At 48.8% G+C, this 15300-nt stretch overlaps 1 protein-coding gene across 3 annotated transcripts in view; it reads left to right on the top strand.

The window, feature by feature from the left end:
* Positions 1 to 15300, top strand: part of septin5a (septin 5a) — a 235542-nt gene that overhangs the window by 76770 nt on the left and 143472 nt on the right. Inside the window, exon 1 of one of the 3 annotated variants that reach the window (XM_072498128.1) lies at positions 5203 to 5340. The exons of the other annotated variants lie outside the window; for them this stretch is intronic. Within the exon in view, the coding sequence (XP_072354229.1) occupies positions 5275 to 5340 (66 nt within the window). The 5' untranslated portion in view covers positions 5203 to 5274. Of the gene's footprint in view, positions 1 to 5202; positions 5341 to 15300 lie in introns of those variants that run through there. 3 annotated transcript variants of the gene reach the window in all.

Raw genomic sequence — 15300 nt, 5'->3', positions numbered from 1 at the left:
TGGGTATGGAAAGTGAGTGCTGTTTGATGGGTGTGGAAAGTGAGTGCTGTTCTGAAGGGTGTGGGAAAGTGGGTGCTGTTCTGATGGGTGTGGAAAGTGAGTGCTGTTTGATGTGTGTGGAAAGTGAGTGCTGTTTGATGGGTGTGGAAAGTGGGTGCTGTTCCGATGGGTGTGGATAGTGTGTGATGGTCTGATGGGTGTGGACAGTGGGTGCTGGTCTGATGGGTGTGGATAGTGGGTGCTTGTCTGATGGGTGTGGACAGTAGGTGCTGGTCTGACGGGTGTGGATAGTGGGTGCTGGTCTGATGGGTGTGCATAGTGTGTGCTGGTCTGATGGGTGTGGATAGTGGGTGGTGGTCTGATGGGTGTGGACAGTAGGTGCTGGTCTGATGGGTGTGGATAGTGGGTGCTGGTCTGATGGGTGTGGATAGTGGGTGCTGGTCTGATGGGTGTGGATAGGGAGACCCACGGGGAGATCAACAATGGTTTTGCCATCGCTTCTCGGCCTTTTGGCTAAGATCAAGTGTCTGTAGATTGAGCTTTTGGGTTCAGATCTGGTGTGTCTCTCTTGTGGGGGCCATGGGTTCGATTTGGTTTGAGTTTGTTTTTTGGGGCGGGCGAGGAGCTGGATTGGGGGTTTGCCCCTGACCCACACTCTGGGCCCTGGCTTGGTAACTCAGAAAAGGAAAAATTAAAAAAAAAACAATGGTTTTGCCGTGTTCCTCGTCGGGATTATGACACTAACCAACAAAAAAGATGTTTTTTTAAAATTTAAAGTATCCAATTTTTTTGTTTCTATTAAGGGACAGTTTAGCTTGGCCAATTCACCTATCCTGCACATCTTTGGGTTGTGGGGTGAAACTCACACAGACAGGGGAGAATGTGCAAACTCCACAAAGACGGGCAGCATGGTGGTGCAGTGGTTAGTACTGCTGCCTCACGGCGCTGAGGATCTGGGTTCGATCCTGGCCCCGGGTCACTGTCCATGTGGAATTTGCACATTATCCCCATGTTTGCGTGTATTCACCCCCATAACTCAAAGATGTGGTGGATTGGCCAAACTAAAATTGCACCTCAATTGGAAAAAAACAATAATTGGGTACTCTGAATTTATTTTTTAAAAACTCCACACAGACAGTGACCTGGGGCCAGATTCGAACCCGGGTCCTCAGCGCTCTGAGGCATCAGTGCTGACCACTGTGCCATTGTGCCGTCCTCAACCGACAAAAAAGATAATGGTGCAAGGCAAAAGGATGAGTGATGCACTTGTCATGGTTCAAGAGGTCTGTGTTCCTGAACCCATCCTGCGAAGGTGTTCATCATTATAGACCTGCCGAAAATTTACAGCCAGGTTCAGTGAAGTGTTAGAGCCTGGGGTAGCATGGGGTCAGCAGAAATATAAAGATTAAGGCAGAGAAAGCAGAATTTATAGAGATTTATATAGATTATCTATATATGGAATATGGGGTGACTTCAATAACAGAAAATTGAGCGGGTGTCTTTTGTTACAAGGAGCCCTTGTTTTGGCATGAATGGGTTGAAGTCGAAATCAACTTATAATCCATCCACCTTCATCGTAAACGGTAGTGGGAGGTAAAGATTGGAGTTCTGTACAGGGGAAGCAGAACTCAGAGAGAATGAGACAACTTCATTTGGCAGATGATACACGATCAATTGAACAAAGACTAGGGCGGCATGTGGCACAGTGGTTAGCATTGCTGCCTACAGCGCTGAGGACCAGGGTTCGAATCCCGGCCCTGGGTCACTGTCCGTGGGGAGTTTGCATATTCTCCCTATGTCTGCGTGGATTTCACCCCGACAACCCAAAGATGTGCAGGGTAGGGGGATTGGCCACGCTAAAATTGCCCCGCAATTGGAAAAAAATAATAATTGAGTACTCTAAATTTTTTTTCTTAAAAAAAAAAAATTGAACAAAGACTTGAGTTGGATACAACTGAGGCTTTATTGCTCTAAGATGTGTGGCCTCCCACAGCAGCTTGCGAAATGGCTGCTGAATGGAGGACACGCATATTTATACTCTGCCTACTGGGTGGAGCCAGTAGGCAGGGACTACTGGCAAACCTGTAGTACAGGTCCTACCTTACATCACCTAATATAGGTACAGCAGAGTCATCCAACTTTTGGGTAAAGTACACTGAAGGCAAAGTGACTGTGATGGCAAGAGGCAGAAACTGGCAGCTCTACATCTTTGAAGTGGACTCTCAGCCTAACTACTGACAGTTCACGGTGTGCGTTTTTATATATTGCAGGTTCACATATCAAGATGTCTGAAAATGCTTGATTTAAAAACATTGTGTCTTATGATTTTTGAATTTCTTACTTTACGTTATATGGGAAGGAGCCAGCACACAGGGATGACTTGTCACAGGCTTCTCAGCAAAGAAACAAACATATTTTTAAAACACCATCATTGTTGAGTGTTTGGAGATGTCTTAAACACAGACACGGGACAGTCTCAGGAGCCAGACCAAAAATACTTGTTATCCTCCTCCACCACCTGCCCCGCACTCCTGTTCTCCTGGACCCATCTATTATCATCTGCTTTTCGTACTTGGCACAAGATTAGATACAGTACTTGGGCAGCATGGTAGCACACTGTGTAGCACTGCTGCTTCACAGCTCCAGGGTCCCAGGTTCGATTCCTAGCTTGGGTCACTGTCTTTGTGGAGCCTGTACGTTCTCCCCATGTCTGCGTGGGTTTCCTCCGGGTGCTCCGGTTTCCTCCCACAAGTCCCGAAAGACGTGCTGTTAGGTAATTTGGGCACTCTGAATTCTCCCTCTGTGTACATAAGAACATAAGAACTAGGAGCAGGAGTAGGCCACCTGGCCCTTCGAGCCTGCTCCGCCATTCAATGAGATCAAGGCTGATCTTTGTGGACTCAGCTCCACTTTCCGGCCTGAACACCATAACCCTTAATCCCTTTATTCTTCAAAAAACTATCTATCTTCATCTTAAAAACATTTAATGAAGGAGCCTCAACTGCTTCACTGGGCAAGGAATTCCATAGATTCACAACCCTTTGGGTGAAGAAGTTCCTCCTAAACTCAGTCCTAAATCCACTTCCCCTTATTTTGAGGCTATGCCCTCTAGTTCTGCTTTCACCCACCAGTGGAAACAATCTGCCCGCATCTATCCTATCTATTCCCTTCATAATTTTATATGTTTCTATAAGATCCCCCTGCATCCTTCTAAATTCCAACGAGTACAGTCCCAGTCTACTCAACCTCTCCTCATAATCCAACCCCCTCAACTCTGGGATTAATCTAGTGAATCTCCTCTGCACACCCTCCAGTGTCAGTACGTCCTTTCTCAGGTAAGGAGACCAAAACTGAACACAATACTCCAGGTGTGGCCTCACTAACACCTTATACAATTGCAGCATAACCCCTCTAGTCTTAAACTCCATCCCTCTAGCAATGAAGGACAAAACTCCATTTGCCTTCTTAATCACCTGTTGCACCTGTAAACCAACTTTTTGCGACTCATGCACTAGCACACCCAGGTCTCTCTGCACAGCAGCATGTTTTAATATTTTATCATTTAAATAATCCCTTTTGCTGTTATTCCTACCAAAATGGATAACCTCACATTTGTCAACATTGTATTCCATCTGCCAGACCCTAGCCCATTCACTTAAACGATCTAAATCCCTCTGCAGACTTCTGGTAGCCTCTGCACTTTTTGCTTTACCACTCATCTTAGTGTCGTCCGAAAACTTGGACACATTGCACTTGGTCCCCAACTCCAAATCATCTATGTGTGTGTGGGTGTGGGTGTGTGTGTGTGTGGTGGCATCTGTATGTACCCAGAACATTCTTGGCAGAATGTGGCGACTCGGGGCTTTTCACAGTAACTTCATTGCAGTGTTAATGTAAGCCTACTTGTGACAATAAATATTATTATTGTACGTGAATACTGTTGTTGGACAGAGTTCTGCCTGTTTCCAATGCAACAAGTAACGTTTTGAAGAGAGTAATTCATCCTATCAATGGATATTTTCTTGTTTCTATGCGAAAGTAACTTGATTGAAGCTGTGTAGGGAAATTGCAGGAACACACTTGCATTCCATGTGTGTGGTTCTCCTGGATGTGGCTCTCAGGCAGGAAGCTGGTGAGGGATGCAGCCCTCTATAAAATGTAAGTGAGAAACACCCTCCCCACGCCTCTCCATGTATTGTGTCCAATTCTGGGGTCTGCACATTAGCAAGGACTTCAAGACTTTGGAGAGGGTGCAAAGGAGATTTACTAGATTGGTGCCAGGAATGAGGAGTTTCAGTTTTATGGCAAGACTAGAGAAGATAGGATTGTTCTCCTAAGAACAGAGAAGGCTAACAGGTGATTCAGCAGAGGAGCTCAAAATTGTGAGGGATTTTCACAGAGTCAGGAGGACTATCACTGGCAGAAGAGTCAGAAATCAGGGGACAGAACAAATTTTATACAATTGGAAAAAACGGAATGGGTTGATGAGGAGCAATTTTCTTTTATGAAGCATGTTGTTGTAGTTTAGAATGCATTGCCTGAGCGGGTGAAGGAAACAGATTTAGTCGCAACTTTCAAAAGGCAATTGGATCTCTACTTAAAAAGGAGAAACTTGCAGAGCTATGGGGAAAGAGGCTAACTTTGTTCCTGTTTCAAAGAGCTGACCGTTGCAGGATGGGTCGTAAAGCCTCCTCTGTGCTATACGATATTCTGATGGTATGCCAGCAGCAAGCACATGACTGGAGAATGGGCCAATGTTTGCCCCCGGACATATTGGCTGGGATTCATGCATTTAAAAAAATATTATTGCAGCCTGTGGTTATCACAGTCCACACACTCACCCAAGCAGCGGAAGGAGAACTTTGCTGAAAGCGCCGGTCACTGCCAACCTCCAATGGGCTGTCTGCTGGCAGTGGGGCAAGCGGTGGGGGTTGCCCATGGTCATCAGGTGTCTTCAGTCGTGCCTGTGAAGGTTCGTGCCAGTGCCAAACCTTTGGCAGACTTCAATTGTATGTTTTAACAAACAAACGCAAGGGAGCTTTAAATCTAGATTTCGAGTGGAGCCAAGCAGGGAACCATGTTTACAGGAAGAGAAGTGTTTATTTGTCAGCAGATAATTGAGGAAAAAGAAACCAACAATGACCACGGAGTGTGAAAAAGACATCAATGGCCCCATGTGACTGAAGCTCCAGTCTTACACTCAATGTTTCCTACAAATGCTTGGTGTTAACTCCTTCGTCACTTCAAAATCAACTATGCTCAGCCTGCCCTGCAATGGAGAGGATTAAACCTCAAGCAACTGACTCTCCTTTCACTGAGACTCCAAGCAGTGTTTTGCAGGTGAGGAGCTACTTGGTACTGTTCAGCTGCTGACAAGCATACCGTCTGCGCTAAGTTGCTGTGGCACTTGCACTGTATGGCTGTGTGTATGTGTGTGGTGGTATCTGTATGTGTGTGTGTGGTGGTATCTTTGCGTGTGTGTGGTGGTATCTTTGCGTGTGTGTGGTGGTATCTTTGCGTGTGTGTGGTGGTATCTTTGCGTGTGTGTGTGTGGCATCTGTGAGTGTGTGTGTGGCATCTGTGAGTGTGTGTGTGTGGCATCTGTGTGCGTGTGTGTGATGGTATCTGTGTGTGTGTGTGATGGTATCTGTGTGTGTGGCATCTGTGACTGTGTGTATGTGGCATCTGTGTGTGTGTGTGTGTGTGTGTATGGCATCTGTCAGTGTGTGTGTGGTGGTATCTTTGTGTGTGTGTGTGTGTATGGCATCTGTGAGTGTGTGTGTGGTGGTATCTTTGTGTGTGTGTGTGGTGGTGTCTTTGTGTGTGCGTGTGGTGGTATCTGTGTGGTACCTGTGTGTGTGCGTGTGGTGGTATCTGTGTGTGTGTGTGTGGCATCTGTGTGTGTGTGGCATCTGTGTGTGTGGTGGTATCTGTGTGTGTGTGTGTGTGTGTGTGTGTGTGGTGGTATCTGTGTGTGTGTGTGGTATCTGTGTGTGTGTGTGTGTGTGTGGTGGTATCTGTGTGTGTGTGTGGTATCTGTGTGTGTGTGTGGTATCTGTGTGTGTGTGTGTGTGTGTGGTGGTATCTGTGTGTGTGTGTGGTATCTGTGTGTGTGTGTGTGTGTGTGGTGGTATCTGTGTGTGTGTGTGGTATCTGTGTGTGTGGTATCTGTGTGTGTGGTATCTGTGTGTGTGTGTGTGTGTGTGTGGTGGTATCTGTGTGTGTGTGTGGTATCTGTGTGTGAGTGGTATCTGTGTGTGTGTGGTGGTATCTGTGTATGTGTGTGGTGGTATCTGTGTGTGTGTGTGGTGGTATCTGTGTGTGTGTGTGGTGGTATCTGTGTGTGTGTGTGTGGTGGTATCTGTGTGTGTGTGAGTGTGTGGTGAATCTGTGTATGTGTGGTGGTATCTGTGTGTGTGGTGGAATCTGTGTGTGTGTGTGGTGGTATCTGTGTGTGGTGGTATATATGTGTGTGTGTGGTGGTATCTGTGTGTGTGTGTGTGTGTGGTGGTATCTGTGTGTGTGTGTGTGGTGGTATCTGTGTGTGTGTGTGTGTGGTGGTATCTGTGTGTGTGTGTGGTGGTATCTGTGTGTGTGTGTGGTGGTATCTGTGTGTGTGTGTGTTGGTATCTGTGTGTGTGTGTGTGGTGGTATATCTGTGTGTGTGTGTGGTGGTATCTGTGTGTGTGTGGTGGTATCTGTGTGTGTGTGGTGGTATCTGTGTGTGTGTGTTGGTATCTGTGTGTGTGTGTGTGGTGGTATCTGTGTGTGTGTGTGTGATGGTATCTGTGTGTGTGTGGTGGTATGTGTGTGTGTGTGTGTGTGTGTGTGTGTGTGTGGTGGTATCTGTGTGTGTGTGTGGTGGTATCTGTGTGTGTGTGTGTTGGTATCTGTGTGTGTGTGTGTTGGTATCTGTGTGTGTGTGTGTGGTGGTAGTATCTGTGTGTGTGTGTGTGTGGTGGTATCTGTGTGTGTGTGTGTGTGGTGGTATCTGTGTGTGTGTGGTGGTATCTGTGTGTGTGTGGTGGTATGTGTGTGTGTGTGTGTGTGTGTGTGTGTGTGTGTGTGTGGTGGTATCTGTGTGTGTGTGTGGTGGTATCTGTGTGTGTGTGTGTTGGTATCTGTGTGTGTGTGTGTGGTGGTAGTATCTGTGTGTGTGTGTGTGGTGGTATCTGTGTGTGTGTGTGTGGTGGTATCTGTGTGTGTGTGTGGTGGTATCTGTGTGTGTGTGTGGTGGTATCTGTGTGTGTGTGTGTTGGTATCTGTGTGTGTGTGTGTGGTGGTATCTGTGTGTGTGGTGGTATCTGTGTGTGTGTGTGGTGGTATCTGTGTGTGTGTGGTGGTATCTGTGTGTGTGTGTGTGGTGGTATCTGTGTGTGTGTGTGGTGGTAACTGTGTGTGTGTGTGGTGGTATCTGTGTGTGTGTGGTGGTATCTGTGTGTGTGTGTGTGGTGGTATCTGTGTGTGTGTGTGTGGTGGTATCTGTGTGTGTGTGTGTGGTGGTATCTGTGTGTGTGTTGGTATCTGTGTGTGTGTGTGTTGGTATCTGTGTGTGTGTGTGTGGTGGTATATCTGTGTGTGTGTGTGGTGGTATCTGTGTGTGTGGTGGTATCTGTGTGTGTGTGGTGGTATCTGTGTGTGTGTGTGGTGGTATCTGTGTGTGTGTGTGTTGGTATCTGTGTGTGTGTGTGGTGGTATCTGTGTGTGTGTGTGTGTGATGGTATCTGTGTGTGTGTGATGGTATCTGTGTGTGTGTGGTGGTATCTGTGTGTGTGTGGTGGTATGTGTGTGTGTGTGTGTGTGGTGGTATCTGTGTGTGTGTGTGATGGTATCTGTGTGTGTGTGTGGTGGTATCTGTGTGTGTGTGTGTGATGGTATCTGTGTGTGTGTGGTGGTATCTCTGTGTGTGGTGGTACCTCTGTGGTGGTAGATGTGTGTGTGTGTGTGTGTATGTGTGTGTGGTGGTGGTATCTGTGTGTGTGTGTGATGGTATCTGTGTGTGTGTGTGGTGGTATCTGTGTGTGTGTGTGTGTGATGGTATCTGTGTGTGTGTGTGTGTGTGGTGGTGGTATCTGTGTGTGTTTGTGATGGTATCTGTGTGTGTGTGTGTGGTGGTATCTGTGTGTGTGGTGGTATCTCTGTGGGGGATGAATGTAATGCGACATGAATCCCAGGTCCCGATTGAGGCCGCACTCTTGTGTGCGGAACTTGGCTATAAGTTTCTGCTCGGCGATTCTGCGTTGTCGCGGGTCCTGAAGGCTGCCTTGGAGAACGCTTACCCGGAGATCAGAGGCTGAATGCCCTTGACTGCTGAAGTGTTCTCCGACTGGAAGGGAACATTCCTGCCTGGTGATTGTTGCGTGATGTCCGTTCATTCGTTGTCGCAGAGTCTGCATGGTCTCGCCAATGTACCACGCTTCGGGACATCCTTTTCTGCAGCGTATGAGGTAGACAACGTTGGCCGAATCGCACGAGTATGTACCGCGTACCTGGTGGGTGGTGTTCTCACGTATAATAGTGGTATCCATGTCGATGATCTGGCACGTCTTGCAGAGATTGCCATGACAGGGTTGTGTGGTGTCGTGGTCACTGTTCTGAAGACTGGGTAGTTTGCTGCAAACAATGGTTCGTTTGAAGTTGCGCGGTTGTTTGAAGGCAAGTAGTGGGGGTGTGGGGATGACCTTGGCAAGATGTTCATCGTCATCAATGACGTGTTGAAGGCTGTGAAGAAGATGACGTAGTTTCTCCACTCCGGGGAAGTACTGGACGACGAAGGGTATTCTGTCGGTTGTGTCCCATGTTTGTCTTCTGAGGAGGTCGGTCCGGTTTTTCGCTGTGGCGCGTTGGAACTGTCGATCGATGAGTCGAGTGCCATATCCCGTTCGTACGAGGGCATCTTTCAACGTCTGTAGATGTCTGTTACGCTCCTCCTCGTCTGAGCAGATCCTGTGTATACGGAGCGCTTGTCCATAGGGGATGGCTTCTTTAATGTGTTTAGGGTGGAAGCTGGAGAAGTGGAGCATCATGAGGTTATCCGTGGGTTTGCGGTAAAGCGAAGTGCTGAGGTGACCGTCCTTGATGGAGACGAGTGTGTCCAAGAATGCAACTGATTTTGGAGAGTAGTCCATGGTGAGTCTGATGGTTGGATGGAACTTATTAATGTCATCGTGTAGTCGTTTCAGTGATTCTTCGCCGTGGGTTCAAAGGAAAAAAATGTCATCGATGTATCTGGTGTATAACATCGGTTGAAGGTCCTGTGCGGTGAGTAGGTCCTGTTCAAACTTGTGCATGAAGATGTTGGCGTATTGGGGTGCGAATTTGGTCCCCATGGCTGTTCCGTGCGTCTGGATGAAGAACTTGTTGTCGAAGGTGAAGACGTTGTGATCCAGAATGAAGCGGATGAGTTGCAGAATTGCATCTGGAGATTGGCAGTTGTCGGTGTTGAGCACTGAGGCTGTTGCAGCAATGCCGTCGTCATGGGGGATGCTGGTGTAGAGTGCCGAGACGTCCATTGTGACGAGGAATGTTCCTGGTTCAACTGGTCCCTGGGTGCTGAGTTTCTGTAGGAAGTCCGTCGTGTCGCGACAGAAGCTGGGTGTACCTTGTACGATGGGTTTCAAGATGCCCTCGATGTAGCCAGAGAGGTTCTCACACAGGGTCCCATTGCCTGAAACGATAGGTATATATGTGTGTGTGTGTGGTGGTATCTATGTGTGTGTGTGTGTGTGTGTGGTGGTATCTGTGTGTGTGTGTGTGTGGTGGTATCTGTGTGTGTGTGTGGTGGTATCTGTGTGTGTGTGTGTGGTGGTATCTGTGTGTGTGTGTGGTGGTATCTGTGTGTGTGTGTGGTGGTATCTGTGTGTGTGTGTGGTGGTATCTGTGTGTGTGTGTGGTGGTATCTGTGTGTGTGTGTGTGTGTGTGGTGGTATCTGTGTGTGTGTGTGTGTGTGTGTGGTGGTATCTGTGTGTGTGTGGTGGTATCTGTGTGTGTGTGTGGTGGTATCTGTGTGTGTGTGTGGTGGTATCTGTGTGTGTGTGTGGTGGTATCTGTGTGTGTGTGTGTGGTGGTATCTGTGTGTGTGTGTGGTGGTATCTGTGTGTGTGTGTGGTGGTATCTGTGTGTGTGTGTGGTGGTATCTGTGTGTGTGTGTGTGGTGGTAGTATCTGTGTGTGTGTGTGTGGTGGTAGTATCTGTGTGTGTGTGTGGTGGTATCTGTGTGTGTGTGTGGTGGTATCTGTGTGTGTGTGTGGTGGTATCTGTGTGTGTGTGTGGTGGTATCTGTGTGTGTGTGTGGTGGTATCTGTGTGTGTGTGTATGGTGGTATCTGTGTGTGTGGTAGTATCTGTGTGTGTGTGGTAGTATCTGTGTGTGTGTGGTGGTGTCTGTGTGTGTGTGGTGGTGTCTGTGTGTGTGGTGGTATCTCTGTGTGTGCGGTGGTGGTATGTGTGTGTGTGGTGGTGTAGTACCCTCAATAACGACACTAGAGTGTAGAATGGTAAATGGAGGCTTTAATAAACAGAGAACTAGTCAGTGACCGAGACGTGTGCTTACTGAGTGCCACCTACAGGGCGTCACCTTATATACGGCTCCCTGGTGGGCGGAACCAGCGGCGGAGTCCCCCAGGGTTCCAAAAGAGGCATCACCTACATGGTGTTAAGGGTACAGTAACCATTCATCATAGGTGGTATCTGTGTGTGTGTGACGTGGGTGTGTGTGGTGGTATCTGTGAGTGGTGGTATCTGTGTATGTGTGGGTGTGGTGGTATCTGTGTATGTGTGGTGGTATCTGTTTCTGGTGGTATGTGTGTGTGTGTCTGCTTTGGGGAGTGTGTGTATTTTTTTTTCATAGAATTCATAGAATTTACAGTGCAGAAGGAGGCCATTCGGCCCATCGAGTCTGCACTGGCTCTTGGAAAGAGCACCCTACCCAAGGTCCACACCTCCACCCAATCCCCATAACCCAGTAACCCCACCCAACACTAAGGGCAATCTTTGGACACTAAGGGCAATTTATCATGGCCAATCCACCTAACCTGCACATCTTTGGACTGTGGGAGGAAACCGGAGCACCCGGAGGAAACCCACGCACACACGGGGAGGATGTGCAGACTCCGCAGACAGTGACCCAAGTCGGAATCGAACCTGGGACCCTGGAGCTGTGAAGCAATTGTGCTATCCATAATGCTTTGTGGGGAGTGTGTGTGATGTATGGTATCTGTGTGTTTGTGTTTGTGGGGAGTGTGTGTTTGTGATGGTATCTGTGTGAGTGTGTGTACGTGTATTTTGGAGAGGGGTGTGGAGGCTGTGGGGGTGGTGAGATACTCTGTGGGCAAGCGGAATACAGTGTGCAGGTAGGATGCACAATGTGATTCGATGTGTGGGGGGGTAAATGTGATACAGTGCGAGGAAGTGTGATAATGTGGGGGTTGGTACAGTATGGAGTGGGTACAGTGGTATCACAACCCAAACACTACTCTGCATACTGTTTAACAGCCTCAACACTCCCTTCCATCATATGATGGTGTTGGGACTGTAATATAGTGGGGTCTTGGTTTTGAGGTTCTGTTGCAATGGGTGGGGGAGGGCTGAATCAGTTATTTTCATTATCCTATGTTCTGTAATCACGGCCTGATGAGATATTGGGCCTGATGAACATCCTTTTTTAACTAGCTTCAGTGAGGGGTTTGACTTGTCCTTCTGCCATGGGATTATCCAATACTCAGTGATACTTCTTCTCAGAATCCACATGGTTATTCCTGTGCTGATGTTGTTTTCTCCAAAGTACTCAGCTGAGGTATTCCTCAGTCATGTCAAGGTTTGTTGTCGACTAATTGATAGAGGTTGGGCGGAATTGTGATGCAGTGGTTAGCACTGCTGCCTCACTCCGTCAGGGACCCAGGTTCTATCCTGGCCCCGGGTCACTGTCCACGTGGAATTTGCACATTCTCCCTGTGTCTGCGTGGGTCTCACCCCCACAACCCAAAAGGGTGTGCAGGGTAGGTGAATTGGCCACGCTAAATTGCCCTTAATTGGGAAAAAAAGAAAAGAATTGGGTACTCTAAAATAATTGGTAGAAGTTAATTACTGTGATTAATCAACAAACTCCATTACCATAGTATCATGTGATGTCAAGGATCCTAGAAGGCAAACTAGATCTGTTTTTGTCACACAGTTCATGGAAACACCTGTCTGATTTTAGCCCATTTATGGGGATATGCTGGCATAGTGGTAATGTCACTGGGTTCATTATCCAGATGCCCAGGTTCATGCTCTGGGGATACGTGTTGTGGTGTGAGCTGCTGCGGAGGGTGAATGTCTCAACCTCGTGTGAGCTAAAGACGGCACACAGGGCGCACCTGACGAAGTCGAGGATGAGCCGGGTGTTTGAGGGGGTAGAGGATACCTGCGAGCAGTGTGGGAGGGGCCCAGCTAATCATGTACATATGTTCTAGTCCTGCCCGAATTTTGGAGACATTTCGGAGGTTATTCTTCAGCACTATGTTGGCGGCTGCATTTAGAGGTGAAGCTTGCCCGAAGAGGGGCAAGTGAGGGGTTCCATAAGAGTTGGGGGTTTGTTTATTCTGCATTTCGGGGAGCTAGTTACCGTCAACTGTTAGGAGGTGGGGGAGCGGAGGGGGTGGGGGAGACGGAAAGCGGGGTGGGGGGGTTTATTTTTGCGTTGTAATGTTTTGTAAATGTTAAAAACTTGAATAAAAATACTTGAAAAACATAGAAAACATCCCAGATCCCCACCCCCAACCCCTGGCAGCTGACGGTGATGAATTGCGTAAAGTAGGTAAATGAATGGCTGCCATTCCCGCTAGAACCCTTCAACCGACCCCTGAGGGTGTACTTGACTTTCTGCAGGTACATAAATTCCGTGAGGTCCCCTGACCATATTGAGGAACTGGGTGGAGGAGAGGTCCTGCACCCCAGCAGAACCCGACTCCAGGCAATCAGCGAGGCGGAGGCAAGGACATCAGCCTTCACTCTTGTCTGCAGCCCTGGTGAGTCTAACACCCCACGAATGGCTATCAAAGGACAAAGCTCCGCTCAATAGTCAGAATCGCTGACATGGTGTTGAAGAAGGAGACCCCGGAACACCGCTTGCACCTATCCTGTCTCTGGAAAATAACCACTCATCCTGGTTTTGGCGCCCTATGCACCACCTAAAGCTGGATTAGACCAAGCCGTACACAAGGAGTTCAACCCTGCGAAGGAGTCATCTACTATAGGCCGCAGCTCCCTCTCCCACTTCATCTTCACTCCATCCGCCAAATCCGAGTCCACAGACACAATTCGCCCATAAATACCAGACGTTTTACCCTCTTCCGACCCTGCCAGCAAAAGTATTCTTTCCAATAGAGATGCCTGTGGTGTCTCAGGGAATGTTAAAAAAGGCCACCCTCACAAAGTTCTTTATTCTGAATGCAGCTCAAACTTCGCTCTCAATTCCTCAAGCTGGCAAACAGTCCATCTATAACTGATTCCCGAATGTCTCCAGCCCCTTCCCTTCCTACACCCTTGCATCGCGTTCAATCTTGACGGCTCAAGTAAATAATTGGCACAGATAGCAGCCAGCCTTGACACAGCTCCAAATTTACAATGCTGCGTGAATTATACCCATATCCTCAAGGAAATATGACCACTGGGTCCGAGGAGTACCCAGCCGGAGAAAATGGAAGCGAGGCCGTCACCAACGCATCCAGGCTAGACCCTCGCCCTACAGGCCCTCGCCTCTATCTGCTCCCATACAGAATCTGGGTCCCTGCACCACCCCAAGGCCTTCTCAACATTAGCCCCCCCATAATAATAAGGCTAATTTGGCAATGCTATGCCCCCGACTGCCAATCCCTTTAAAGAACGCTTCTATGGATCCTTGGCATCTTGCCCACCCATAGAAAAGATGAAATCAACTTATCGGCCCTCCCAAAAAATGCTTCAGGGCAGAAAATAGGAAGACATTGAAATAAAAGCAAAAACCTAGGAAGAATATTAATTTTAATTGATTGGACTCTGTCCGCCAGTGTCAGAGGAAGGTTGTCCCTTTTATGCATGTTAGACTTAAATCTTGCCCACCAGACCTGCGAAAATCAATTTATGGAGCCGGGCCCAATCATGGGCCACTCGGACACCCAATTATCTGAAGCTAGAACTGGCCAAGCGAAAAGGCAACACCCCCAAGTTGGCTCCCCTTCTAGGGAGTTAACCAGAAAACATTCACTCCTTTCCAGATTTAACTTGTAACTTGAAAATGAGCCAAAGCTCCTCAAAAGCTCCATTATATCACCCGTTCATAACATAAAGCAGCAGATCGTCAGCATATATGAAACCCTCTTTATCCCCTTCCCTTTACCAGATGCCCTCAACAAAATGGCTAAGGTCTCAATCACTAACGCAAATAAGAGGGGGGGGGGCGGGAGCATTGGACCCCTGTCTAGACCCCTTTTCTTTAAAAAAATTATTGTTAGTTTTTGCATTTGATTGTGACAACATTGCAGGAAGGCAAAAGAATAAAATATATACAAACAAAAAATTAAACAGAAAAGGGAAAACCAAGTAATCAGGGGCGGGATTCTCCCCTACCCGGCGGGGCGGGGGGTCCCGGCGGGATGGAGTGGTATGAACCACTCCGGCGTCAGACCGCCCCAAAGGTGCAGATTTCTCCGCACCTTTAGGGGCCAAGCTCTCACCTTGAGGGGCTAGGCCCGCGCCGGAGTGGTTGGCGCGCCGCCAGCGGGAAAGGCCTTTGGCGCCACGCCAGCCGGGGCCGAAAGAACTTTGCCAGGCGGCGGAAGTCCACGCATGTGCGGGAGCATCAGCGGCTGCTGACGTCATCCCCGCGCATGCGCAGGGGGGCTGTCTCTTCCGCATCGGCCATAGTGAAGACTGTGGCTGAGACGGACGGAAAAGAGTGCCCCCACGGCACAGACCCGGCCGTGGATTGGTGGGCCCCTATTGTGGGCCAGGCCACCGTGGGGGCACCCCCTGGGGCCAGATCGCCCCGCGCGCCCCCAGGACCCCGTAGCTCGCCCGCGCTGCCTAGTCCCGCCGGCAAGAGCGGTGGTTTGATCCTCAAGCAGCGGGACTTCGGCCCATCGCAGGCCATAGAATCGCCGGGGTGGGGGGGGGGGCTCGCCGACCGGCGCGGCGCGAATCCCGCCCCCGCCGAGTATCTGGTGCCGGAGAATTTGGCAATCAGCGGGGGCGGCGATTCTCTGACCCGGGGGGGAGTCGGAGAATCCCGTCCCAGGTCTGAATACATAGGAATCATATGTATAGCCAAGAGGCCTGTTAATG

The sequence above is a fragment of the Scyliorhinus torazame genome, chromosome 1, assembly GCF_047496885.1.
Source record: "Scyliorhinus torazame isolate Kashiwa2021f chromosome 1, sScyTor2.1, whole genome shotgun sequence".
Lineage (NCBI taxonomy): Eukaryota > Metazoa > Chordata > Chondrichthyes > Carcharhiniformes > Scyliorhinidae > Scyliorhinus > Scyliorhinus torazame.
Note: the sequence above shows the minus strand (reverse complement) of the source record. Positions and strands in the feature narration are given on the sequence as shown.